Raw genomic sequence first — 12,972 nt, 5'->3', positions numbered from 1 at the left:
TCTCATACAATATTTGTCCTTTTGTGATTGACTTATTTCACTCAGCATAATGTCCTCCAGTTTCATCCATGTTATGAGATGCTTCACAGATTTCATCGTTGTTCTTTCTCGTTACGTAGTCCTCCATTGTGTGTATGTACCATGGTTTGTTTATCCATTCATCTGTTGATGGGCATCTAGGTTGTTTCCATCTTTTTGCTATTGTGAGCAATGCTGCCATGAACATAGGTGTGCATATGTCTATTCGAGTGACAACTCTTCTTTCTCAAGGATATATTCCTAGGAGTGGGATTGCTGGATCGTATTGTATGTCTATTTCTAGCTTTCTAGGGAAGTGCCATATCATTTTCCAAAATGGTTGTATCATTTTGCATTCCCACCAGCAGTGCGTAAAAGTTCTGATCTCCCTGCAGCCCCTCCAACATTTGTTATTTCCAGTGTTTTACATGCTACTTTTTAACTGAACGTTATGTTATGAACATTTTTTCATGTTATTAAATACTATTCAGAACGCTTTTTAAAATCATTGCATAATATTTCATCATATGGTAAGCTTAATTGCTTTCTTTACTTTTTGGGGAGACATGGAACCCTTGAAGAGGAGAAATCTATAATGGGAAATACTGTCAACTGTTCAGTAATCAAGGCCAGTGGCCTGCTAAGAACTTGAATATAGGCAGTCCGTGGGTTATGAATGTCCGACTTACAGACAACTCGTACTTAAGAACAGACTGCCATAAAGCCAATGATATTAAAACTTTGAGTTAAATACAGTGATTTATAACAACAAATGCACGTACTGCTTTGTGACGCTCATGAAAACGTTGCGCAGTTTGGAAGTGTTTTTTAAGTGTATTACACACATAAAAAACCCAGTGCTGTGGAGTCGATTCCGACTCATAGTGACCCTATAGAACAGAGGAGAACTGCCCCATCGGGTTTCCAAGGAATGGCTGGTGGATTCGAACTGCTGACCTTTTGGTTAGCAGCCTGAGCTCTTAACCACCAGGACTCCTTTATATACGTAGAAAGGTAAAATATATACTGTGTACTAAGACAAACATTTGACTAACTGATGCTAAATAAAAACTGTATGTACGTGTTCCAACTTACTTACAAATTCGACTTAAAGACAGATTTTGGAACTGATCTTGTTCGTAACCTGGGGATTGCCTGTATATATTTGCTTCTTACTGATTTACTGGACCCTGGCTGAATACAAGTGTCTTGGTCTATAATTTACAATTGATAATTTAATATTTCAGGGTAGAAAGTCATCAAAATTTCATTGATCATCTTTTATGTTACAGTTATTGAAAAACTGGTGTCTGTGGTGGGTATGTAGTTTTTCTTTTAAAGCAATGGTCCTCTTAAATTTGAGGTACCATATTTTTACACACATAACGTGCACCTTCTACGTTTGTTTGCCAGCTGCACCTTCCCCCTACAAGGTATTTTAGTAAGTGCACTATGCTAAAATTTTTTTTCCAGCAGCATGTAAAAAAAAAAATGGCATAGCTGCGGGAGGGCACAGTTGGTAAACAAACATAGAAGGCACATGTTATTTGCCTAAAAATATGGTAATTAGTGTATTCTTTGATATTGTGATAAAAGCTATGGACATTTGCCTCAGAAAGATGCCCGAACACAACAGATTTTTAAAACAATTTAAAGAGGTTCTTGGATAATTAAAACTATTGTTGGCCTTTAGATAATTGTTTTTCTAAGCAACATAATTCTTAACACAGTTGACTATTACTTGAAACATATCCACATCTTTAGTAGACTACTTTTAATTGAATCCTAGAGTAAAGGTTACTGCTATTTGAAGACATCTGATTAATCTTAATATTTTCATTCTAGGGAAAAGTAAAGTTTGTGCCTGAGAATTATACAACTAACTATACTAGGCCGTCTTCTGGCTATGATTGCCACGTGGCTACAAATACGAACAAAGTTTCTCCCAAGACAAGTCATTTTCGTGCCTTTGAACTGAGTCAGGTATAGTCATCTGTGAATAAATATATTTCTGAATCTAATGTAAATTTCCGGGTTGGGTAGGGTTGAGATAAACTTGGTGCAAATGTAATTTCATGGTGGTGCCCTGATTATACTTATTTTTCTTATTTCAGTATTATCTCTATGAACTTTCAGGCGGCACTGTTATTGAGCGACCCAGACAGATCTGTCCTTATGTAATTGTAGCTTTTCAATACAGGGAACCTAAAAAAATGGCAGCTCATAAAAGCATGTAAGTAATTATGCACATACTTTGTTTTACTGGATTTGTTTCCTTTGCTCTTATAAAATTCTCTTTTTTTTTTTTTTCCCTAGACTTGAACTTCATGAAAATGGTAAGAAATTATATTACTGGTTATTCCTTCAGGTTTTTATTAAAAGTAAATGTGTCATTAATAAATAAAATAATCAGTTTCTTCATTACCTCCATTTTTTAAAGCTCTCATCTCTTCATGGAAAGGGAAATTAATTATTCAAGGCTGTCTGCTGTGTGATATAACTCTTTGGTCCACCTATGGTACAGTGATTCCAACACAGCTGTAAGTACTGAATTTTTGTCATTTCCTAATGGTTGGATTAAAAAAAAAATTATTTTTTTAATTCTCATTTTGAGGTCTTAATGGTAATTCATGGTGTGAAATTGGCGTGAAATATAACTGTTGTACTTGGTTTTAGATTAGGGTAGTTTTACATGGGTAGATGTATAGAGGGAGCCCTGGTGGCACAGTGGTTAAAGTGATCGGCTGCTAACTGAAAGATTGGCGGTTCAAAACCACCAGTGGCTCCACTGGAGAAAGATGTGGCAGTCTGCTTCCATAGAGATTTAAAGCTTTGGTAACACTATGAGGTCACTATGAGTTGGAATCATCTCGACGTCAGTGGCTTGTGTTGGGTTGGGTTTGGTTTGGATGTATAGAGCACAGGGCCATAACACAAAGTCTGATCGAAATTCTGGCCTTGGCTTTGAAATAAACTAGTTTTATAACCTTAAAACAAACCGCTTTTTCAGTCTTAGTATCCTAATCCATTAATGGAATAATGATCTCTCAGGATAAGTTATTTAATACTAGAAATTTGACTTTCCCCAAGAAACAAATCAGATTTGCCTAGATGGCAGATATAGGAAATTATAGCTATTTAATGCCATTATTGAGTCATTATTAAGATTTTCAATATCTGAGTTTCTAATTTTCACAGGATTTTCCTTGAACAGTATTAAACAGAGTAGTTGTTATGTGCATTTGTATTATAATGAATTATCATAATGAATATTTTCTTCTGGGGAACTGTGAAGGCATCGTATGAAATCTTTTTGCTCACTCTGTTCTTAGATTGTACCCAAAACCATTGTGAGGTAGATGTAGTTTAATTGAAATGTTAAGGCAAAAACTGGTATGCTATCAGAATTCATTGTCTGTTAACTTTTTATTAAAGAAAATGTGGGGATATTATAACCCATAGAATAAAATAAGATTTCTGTGACTAACTAAAAGGGAGAGAAGAGAAAGTTCTTCTTCACTGTAGAGTACAACTAATTAATGGAGAAAGAGTGATGGAATTAGGTAATTACTTTTGGGAACACCATAATAATCAGTCAATGGGTGCTAAAAGTAGTAGGTGAAAGTTTGATGATGGTATTTGTGTAGTTTCATAGTATTTCTCCACAATTTGCTTAATAATCACAAAAGGAAAAATATAGGCTTTATAGTGGAGAAAACTGACAGATACCATCTTAACCAAGTGGTTAAGTTAATGTCACTGGTAGTGGGATAGATACCATGTGCCTCCTGATATTCACAGAAAATGACACTACATCACTTTGTGGTATCCCTGCCAAAAATCTAATCAGGAGGAAACATCTGATGTATCCAGAATGAGAGGCATTTTGCAAAATAAATGTTCTGTATTCAAAACTATCAAAGTCACTGTCATGGATTGAATTGTGTCCCCCCAGAATACCTGTCAACTTGGCTAGGTCATGATTCCCAGTATTCTATGATTGTGTACCATTTTGTAATCTGATGTGATTTCTTTATGTGTTGTAAACTCTATCACTATGATGTAATAAGATGGATTAGCAGCAGTTATACTGATGAGGTCTGCAAGATTAGATAGTGTCTTAAGCCAGTGTCTTTAGAGATATAAAAGAGAGAAGTGAGCAGAGACACATGGGAACCTCATACCACCAAGAAAGCAGTGCTGGGAGCAGAGTGTGTCCTTTGGACCTGAGGCTCCTGCCCTGAGATGCTCCCAGACCAAGGGAAGATTGATGACATGGACCTTCCTCCAGAGCCAACAAAGAAATTGTTCCACTGGAGCTGACACCCTGAGTTTGGACTTGTAGCCTGCTAGACTGTGAGAGAATAAACTTCTCTTTGTTAAAGACATAACTTGTGGTGTTTCTGTTATAGCAGCACTAGATGACTAAGACAGAATTTGGTACCAGGAGTGGGATGTGCTCTAACAGATACCTAAAATGTGGAAGTAGTTTTGAAACTGTGAGTGGATAGCGGAGCCCCAGAGGCAGAGGACCACCAGTAGCAGAGAACCTGCAGCAACAGAGAAATGGCAGTGGCAGAGACCCAGCAGCAGCAGAACCAGGAGACCAGCACAAGACGGCTCTGGAGCTGACCCGCAGAGCGAGACCTCCAGGCGCTTATTGGTGTGAGCTAGGCTTGCGGACCTACAGAACGAGAGAGCTGAGTGCCTGTGTGCACAAGGCTTCCTGGCAGAGTAGGGTGCCTCTGGGCACTTAATCGGTGGAGCTACAGAGCTTTGGAACACTTGTCCCAGCAGGGTAGATGCAGATGTGAGGCCCGAAGGCTGAGAGGCCATAGGAGGCAGAAGGTGAAGAGACAGGGAACACAAAAAGCTGAGCTGCCTCAGTCTCAAAAGGTATGACCATGACCTCTGGGGTTTCAAAGGGTGGAGCCATGGCCTCTGGTGTTTCTAAGGGTGGAGTCGCCACTCAGATGGACTAGGAGAATGGTGCGCCTAAAGCCAAGGCAGCAGAGTTGCTGTCCCAGTGGGCTTGGAAGGTGGAGCTGAAGCCCAGGGCGGAGGGGCCTCCACTCAGAATTCAGAGACTGTGGCCAATACCTAGAGTCTGGAGGGCAGGGCCATTGTGTAAATGGTCTCAGAGAACAGAAGATTATTTTCAAGCCTTGAGGGCTAATGTAATGTGTTCTGCTGACTTGCTTGGTGCCTGTTATCCCTTCTTTTCCTCCAGTTTCTCTAGCTTGTGCCTGTTGCACCATTGTACATTTGAAAGCAGGTAACTTGTATTACAGGTTTCACAGATGAAGAGCAATTTTTGGATTTTGGACTTGGAGTTGATTTAAGACTTTTGCTATGCTATGATGGGTGAATACGTTTTACACGTGGCAAGGACATGAATTTTGGAGGGCCAAAGGGTGGAGTGTCATGGATTGAATTGTGTCCCCCAAAAATATCTGTCAACTTGGCTAGGTCATGATTCCCAGTATTGTATGATTGTGTACCATTTTGTAATCTGATGTGATTTCCTTATGTGTTGTAAACTCTATCACTATGATGTAATAAGATGGATTAGCCGCAGTTATACTGATGAGGTTTACAAGATTAGACAGTGTCTTGAGCCAATCTCTTTAAAGATAGAGAGGAGCGAGCAGAGACACATGGGAACCTCCTACCACCAAGAAAGCAGTGCTGGGAGCAGAGTGTGTCCTTTGGACCTGAGGTTCCTGCCCTGAGATGCTCCCAGACCAAGGGAAGATTGATGACAGGGACCTTCCTCCAGAGCTGACAGAGAAGGCATTCCCTTGGAGCTGACACCCTGAATTTGGACTTGTAGCTTCCTGGACTGTGAGAGAATAAACTTCTCCTTGTTAAAGCCATCCACTTGTGGTATTCCTGTTAGAGCAGTACTAGATGACTAAGACAGTCACTAATTCAAGGAGACTAAAAACACATGAAAACTAAATGCAGTAGGTGATCCTGGGTTGGATCCTGGACCAGGAGAAATATATATTGTTTTATTTTGCTATAACCAAAAATCAAAACGCATTCCCATTAAGTCGATTCTGACTCACAGTGACCTACCTTATACGACAGAGTAGAACTGCCTAATAGGGTTTCCTAGGCTGTAACTCCTTATGGGAACAGACTGCCACATCTTTCTCCTGCAGGTTGGCTTATGAGTTTGAACTGCTATCAGTTAGCAGCCAAGTGCTTAACCACTCTGCCACCAGGGCTCCTCTTTTGCTATAAAGAACCTAAATGAGGCAGTTGATAAAATTTAAATAAAGTCTGTAGGTTAAATAATAGTACTGTTTTTGTCAGTTTGTTGTACTGTGGTAGCTTACGTGTTAGTGTGATGCTGGAAGCTGTGCCCCTGGTACTTCAGTTACCAGCAGAATCACCCATGGTGGACAGGTTTCAGTGGAGCTTTCAGACTAAGACAGACTAGGAAGAACGACCTGATAATCTACCTCTAAAAAAATTGGCCAGTGAAAACCTTATGAATAGTAGCAGAACATTGCCTAATATGGTGCCAAAAGATGAGCCCTTAGGTTGGAAGGCACTCAAAAGACCTCCTCACAGTAGAGTTGACCTTAGTGATGTGGATGGAGTAGAGCTTTCGGGACCTTCATTTGCTGATGTGGCACAACTCAAAATGAGAAGAAACAGCTTCAAGCAGCCATTATTAACATTCGGAATGTGGAATGTACGAGGTATGAATCTAGGAAAATTGAAATTGTCAAAAATGAAATGGAATGTTTGAAGATAGACATCCTAGGCATTAATGAGCTGAAATGAACTGGTATTGGCCATTTTCAATCAGATAATCATATGGTCTGTGATACTGAGAATGACAAATTGAAACGGAATAGCTTTGCATTCATTGTCAGAATGGCTGTTTCAAGATCTATCCTGAAGTACAACACTGTGAGAAATAAGCTAATACCCATACACCTACAAGGAAGATCAGTTAATGCAACTATCACTCAAATTTTTGCACCAACCACTAATGACAAAGATGAAGAAATTGAAGATTTTTACCAACTTCTGCAGTCTGATACTGATCAATGATGCAGCCAAGATGCATTGACAGTTACTGGTAATTGGAATGTGGAAGTTGGAAACAAATAAGCATCAGTAGTTGGAAAATACAGCCTTGGTGATAGAAATGATGCTGGAGATTACGTGATAGAATTTTGCAAGACCAATAATCTACTCATTAGAAGTACCTTTTTTTAACAACATAAATGGCAACTATACATGTGGACCTCGCCAGATGGAATACACTGGAATCATATTGACTACATGTGTGGAAAGAGACAATGGAGAAGCTCTCTATATCATCAGTCAGAACAAGGCCAGGGCCAACTGCTCATATGCAAGTTAAGTTGAAGCTGAAGAAAATCAAAACAAGTCCACAAGAGCCAAAGTACAATTTTGAGTATATCCCACCTGAATTTAGAGACCATCTCAAGGATAGATTTGAGTCATTGAACACTAATGACCGAAGACCAGATGAGTTGTGGAATGACATCAAGGACATCATACATGAAGAGAGCAAAACTTCATTAAAAACATAGGAAAGAAAGAAAAGACCAAAATGGATGTCAGAAGAGACTCTGAAACTTGACTCTTGAATGAGAGTAGGTAAAATGAACTGAAGAAATGATGAAGTAAAAGATCTGAACAGAAGATTTCAGAGGGCGGTTCAGGAAGACAAAGTGAAGTATTATAATGAAATGTGCAAAGACCTGGAGTTAGAAAACCAAAAGGGAAGAACATGCTCAACATTTCTCAAGCTGAAAGAACTGAAGGAAAAAATTCAAGCCTCACTCGGCAGAACCACACCTGAGCCGGGAGCGAGATGTGTCCCTGCTGCCCCCGTCCCGGGCCCCCGTGACTGCGGCTTGTTTCCAGAAACCAGGAGCCCCTAACTTCACTCCAGGTTTGGAGCTGCCTTCTGGGGGGGACATGCAAGTGATGACTCGCGACACTTTGCTAGAAATGGAGGAGGAGGATGACGACGAGGATGGGGATATCGGTGTAATCCGTACTGAAGGCTGTGGTCTTTGGTCTTCATCAGTAAGTGCTTCAAGTCCTCTTCACTTTCAGCACGCAAGATTTTGTCATCTGCATATCGCAGCTTGTTAATGACTCTTCTTCCAATCTTGATGCCCTGTTCTTTGTATAGCCAGCTTCTCGGATTATTTGCTCAGCGTACATATTGAATAGTTTTGTTTTACTCTTTAAAACTGCAACTAAAATTAATCAGCACTCATTCCAAGAAGCAGCCAGTTTGAAGAATACTAGATGAGTATGTCAGCAATAGAGTATGTTGGACATGGACCAAAAAGCAATTCAGATGCTGTTCAGCCAAAAGACAGCAGATGAACGCACACAGAGAAGACAGGTTGAAGGGTTAATAGGCAACGTTCTCTGCCATGGTGTTTATTACTGCCCTGGCTACATGTCTGAATACTAATTGAAATAAAGTTGTTCAGCAGCCTAAGTAAATAAATAAGTAAAAATTCAAGCCTCGAGTTGCAATATTCAAGGATTCTATGGGGAAAATATTGAACAACACGGGAAGCATCAAAAAAAGATGGAAGGAATACACAGAGTCACCGTACCAAAAAGAATTGGTCGATGTTCAGCCATTTCAGGAGGTAACATATGATCCAAGAACTGGTGGTATTGAGGGAGGAAGTCCAAGCTGCACTGAAGGCATTGGTGAAAAACAAGCCTCCAGGAGTTGATGGAATACCAGTTGAGATGGTTCAACAAACTGATGCAACACTGAAGTGCTCACTTATCTCTGTCAAGAAATCTGGGAGATTTCTGTCTGGCCAACTGACTGGAAGAGATCTGTATTTGTGCCTATTCCAAAGAAAGGTGATCCAACAAAATGTGGAAATTATTGAGCAATATCATTAATATCACATGCAAGTAAAATTTTGCAGAAGATAATTCAAAAGCGATTGCAACAGTGCATCGACAGGAAACTGCCAGAAATTCAAGCTAGATTCAGAAGAGGACATGGCACAAAGGATATCATTGCTGATGTCACATGGATCCTGGCTGAAAGCAGAGAATACCAGAAAGATGTTTATCTGTGTTTTATTGACTATGCAAAGGCATTCGACTGTGTGGTTCATAACAAATTATGGATAACATTGCAAAGAATGAGAATTCCAGAACACTAATTGCGGTCTTGCAGAACCTGTACATAGATCAAGAGGCAGTTGTTCAAACAAAACAAGGGAGTCCTGCCTGGTTTAAAATCAGAAAGATGTGTGTCAGAGTTGTATCCTTTTACCATAGTTACTCAGTCTGTATGCTAAGCAAATAATCCTAGAAGCTGCACTATGTGAAGAAGAAGGTGGCACCAGGATTGGAGGAAAATTCGTTAACAACCCGTGATATGCAGATGACACAAACTTGTTTTCCAGAAGTGCAGAGGAAGAAGGAATTATTAATGAAGATCAAAGACTGCAGCCTTCAGTATGGATTACACTTTAACATAATGAAAACAAAAATCTTCACAACTGGACCAATAAGCAACAACATGATAAATGGAGAAAAGATTGAAATTGTCAAGGATTTCATTTTACTTGGGTCCACAATCAACGCCCACAGGAGCAGCGGTCAGGAAATCAAACGACCTGTTGCATTGGGCAAATCTGCTGCAAAAGACCTCTTTAAAGCGTTAAAATGCAAAGATATTACTTTCAGGATTAAGGTACACCTGACCAAAGCCATGGTATTTTCAGTTGCCTCATATGCATACGAAAGGTAAACAGTGAGTAAGGAAGACCAAAGAAGAATCAATGCCTTTGAATTATGGTGTTGGTGAAGAATATTGAATATTCCTTGGACTGCCAGAAGAATGAACAAGTCTGTCTTGGAGAAAGTACAGCCAAGAATACTCCCTAGAAGGGAGGATGGTGAGACTTCGTCTTAAGTACTTTGGACATGTAATCAGGAGGGCCTAGAGTCTGGAGAAGTACATCAGGCTTGTTAAAGTAGAGTGTCAGCAAAAAATAAGACCCTCAAGGAGAGGATTGACACTGGCTGTAGCAGTGAGCTCAAGCATAGCAATGATTGTGAGGATGGCACAGAACCAGCAGTGTTTCATTCTGTTGTACATGGGGTCACTATGGGTTGAAACCGACTTGAGGGCACCTAACAGCAACAGCAATTACTAGTTTCTTGATTTTGCTAATTATTTTGTGGTTGTATAAGAAATTGTTTTTATTTTGGAAACACAGACAAAAATATTTAGAGGTAACGGAGCAGCATGGTTTGCAACTTACTCTCAAAAGGTTGAGAAAAAAATAATAACCAGATATAGAGAAAGAAAGAATGATAAAGCAAACATGGTAAAATGTTAACATTTGGGTAATCTAAATGAAGAGTATAAGAGAATTCTTTGTACTATTCTTGCAGCTTTTCTCTAAGTCTAAAAGTATTTCAGAAATAATTTTAAAAAAGGAAAAATGAGTCAGAGGAAATGATTAAAAAAAAAACTGGATATGGTTCATTCTGTGCAACTGCATGAGTTTTCAACTCTTAAAAAGCATTTTTTAAAAATCTCAGTTTCGACGCAAATAATTCCTCTTTGACACATGGATATTTTTACCAAAAATACGTGCATTTAGAAAACATGAACGTACTGGCAGGCAATGGTCTATATAGGTCATGTATTTGAAAATCTATAATATTTATAAATATGCATAGTATTTAACCTGGGAGTTTTATCAATTTAAGGACTTTTTTGTATTTATGATATTTTGTATTTATGTTAGAAAACAATAAATAATGTTATACATAGTTTCAGTATTTATTTCACTGCTTGGTATTGTTGTTTTGTTTTTTAGACCGTTGGAACTAGATTTCAAGTATGTAATGAAAGTGTCTTCTTTGAAAAAGAGACTTCCTGAAGCTGCATTTAAAAAACAGAATTACTTGGAGCAAAAAGGTCTGTTTGAAGGTAGTGATACACTGCATGTCCTAGACTTTGTTCAGTTATCTTCAGTGCTCTGTTCCAAATATTGGCCAGTTTTACCCTGTCCTGTAGGGTCACTGTAAGTCAGAACCGTCTTGATGGCAGTGGATTTGGGCTGATTTTTTTCTTTCAAACACACACCCACGCCACTAACTGTTGTGTCTTTAAAAACAAACAAACCTGTTGCTATCACGTCCGTTCCGATTTATGAGTGATTCATAAAAAGAATCTTTTGTGAAAGTTTAATGGTTGTTATTTTTTATAGTTCTTAGAGATAATCTAGTGACTGTGAAAGGAAGTTTCACCTAAGGTGGCAGACTAGCTTTAATGTAGAATACTGAAGGAACTAAGCAGAGACATGCTTAAAAATAGTTGGAAACTCAACTCTTCCGCTCAGAAACAGAGTTGTTATTATTTTTACTTACTTACGTACTTTTAGACTCAAAAGATAAAAAGCAAGAAATATAAGAAGAAAATTTTTTGATTATTTAGTTTAATTCATGGAACACTGATGTTTGTGTTCAATCCTATATGGTTTCAGTGTAAATGATGGCATAATTTTAAAATAATTTGTTCTGTAACTTTTTATTAAGGTGACATAACCAAGAATACATAAAATTTTTAGTAGTATTTTTAGTTCTTCATCTTTCTAATGTATAAATACATTATAAAAATGTAGCATATTTAAAATAAGAAATATTGGTTTTTTCTTAATTTTTCTCTACAGTTTGTCTCCCAGACATGTGCTCCAATTTGTATGAGGTGGAACTGTCAAACAAACAAGGAGAAAAAATAGATAAATTAACAGAATACATTAAAAATGAAGAATTGGTAAGAAACAGTATAATTAATTATTTTTTCCTTAAATTAAGAAATTGATATAAGCTGGCTGTGCTTTGATTGAATTATTTTAGCTTGCTAAAAAGATTTTCATTGTTTAATATTTATTGACCACCAACATGTTTTTATCCCCTTTTTATCAGTAGTCAGTTTATATTCCTGATTATAAAAAACAAAAAGAATAGTTTTTCGTGAATCTTTTTTTTTTTTTTTTCCTGTTGTTTGGCAAAAGAATTGAGTAGATCCCTAGAGCTTCTGCTTATTAGAATCCCAAGGGAGAAATACGTCTTTAAGAGTGACCTGTATCATAATCCACAGGTTTATAAGGAAGAAAAAGTTGTCTCTTCCACTGTTTCCATAGTGTAGAAAGTAAGACTCTACAGAGAACTATATAAGGATCCAAAGAATTCTCTCTGTTAACCAAAGTTAAGGGATGAGGAGAATAGATGCTTGAACCAGACTCATACTTTCTAGTGAATAATTCCCAAACATCACAAAGGAAGTGGTGCAGATGTTGGCGAGTGACCAAGGGAGTCTGAATTCTTTGGTAACATGGTGGTAAAAAAATGAATACATTAAATATATAAGCTGTGAAGGTAGCTAGTCTTAGTGATAATATCAGTTAAGATACTTCGGATTGCACGTGACAGAAACCCAAACTGGCTTAAACAATAACAGGATTTAATTGGCTTGTATAACTTTTTAATTCTAGATGGTAAGGCAGGTTCAAGTGCTGTTTGTTCAGAGCTCAAGGTCTTTTTCTGTGACTCTTTCAACTTTGCCTTCCTCTGTGTAGTAGTTTTTGTCCTTAGGCTGGTCAAAGGCGGCCAGCAGAGCTGCATTTTCCCGTCCTTTTCACATTCAGGAGAAAGAGAACTCCTCCTCCAAATCATCACTTCAGTTTCATTAGATCAGTTTATGTCGTCTGCACATTCCTCAGCCAGTAACTGAAAAGGATGTGGATCACTTAGGCCATTCAGAGCTCGCCTTACAGAATTGAGTACACCCAATCTGCAGTAATGCTCCATAGCAGAGTTAAGAACTGTCTCTTCAAAGAAAAATCTTGAGTGCGGTTAAGAAAATGTAATCAGGGAAATTCGATTCTGAAT

General features: G+C 38.3%; 1 protein-coding gene across 4 annotated transcripts in view; it reads left to right on the top strand.

Moving 5' to 3' along the window:
* Positions 1-12,972, top strand: part of TASOR2 (transcription activation suppressor family member 2) — an 81,248-nt gene that overhangs the window by 34,362 nt on the left and 33,914 nt on the right. For 3 of the 4 annotated variants that reach the window (XM_023734425.1, XM_023734423.1, XM_023734422.1), the window contains 6 exons: positions 1,864-2,001; positions 2,133-2,251; positions 2,335-2,354; positions 2,459-2,558; positions 10,896-11,008; positions 11,751-11,854. In XM_023734425.1, coding sequence (XP_023590193.1) covers positions 1,864-2,001; positions 2,133-2,251; positions 2,335-2,354; positions 2,459-2,558; positions 10,896-11,008; positions 11,751-11,854 — 594 coding nt within the window. The remainder of the gene's footprint in view (positions 1-1,863; positions 2,002-2,132; positions 2,252-2,334; positions 2,355-2,458; positions 2,559-10,895; positions 11,009-11,750; positions 11,855-12,972) is intronic. The other variant, XM_023734424.1, reaches the window with a different exon arrangement.

The sequence above is a fragment of the Trichechus manatus genome, unplaced genomic scaffold, assembly GCF_000243295.1.
Source record: "Trichechus manatus latirostris isolate Lorelei unplaced genomic scaffold, TriManLat1.0 scaffold00067, whole genome shotgun sequence".
NCBI classification, from domain to species: Eukaryota; Metazoa; Chordata; class Mammalia; order Sirenia; family Trichechidae; genus Trichechus; species Trichechus manatus.
This window is presented reverse-complemented; position numbering and strand designations above follow the sequence as displayed.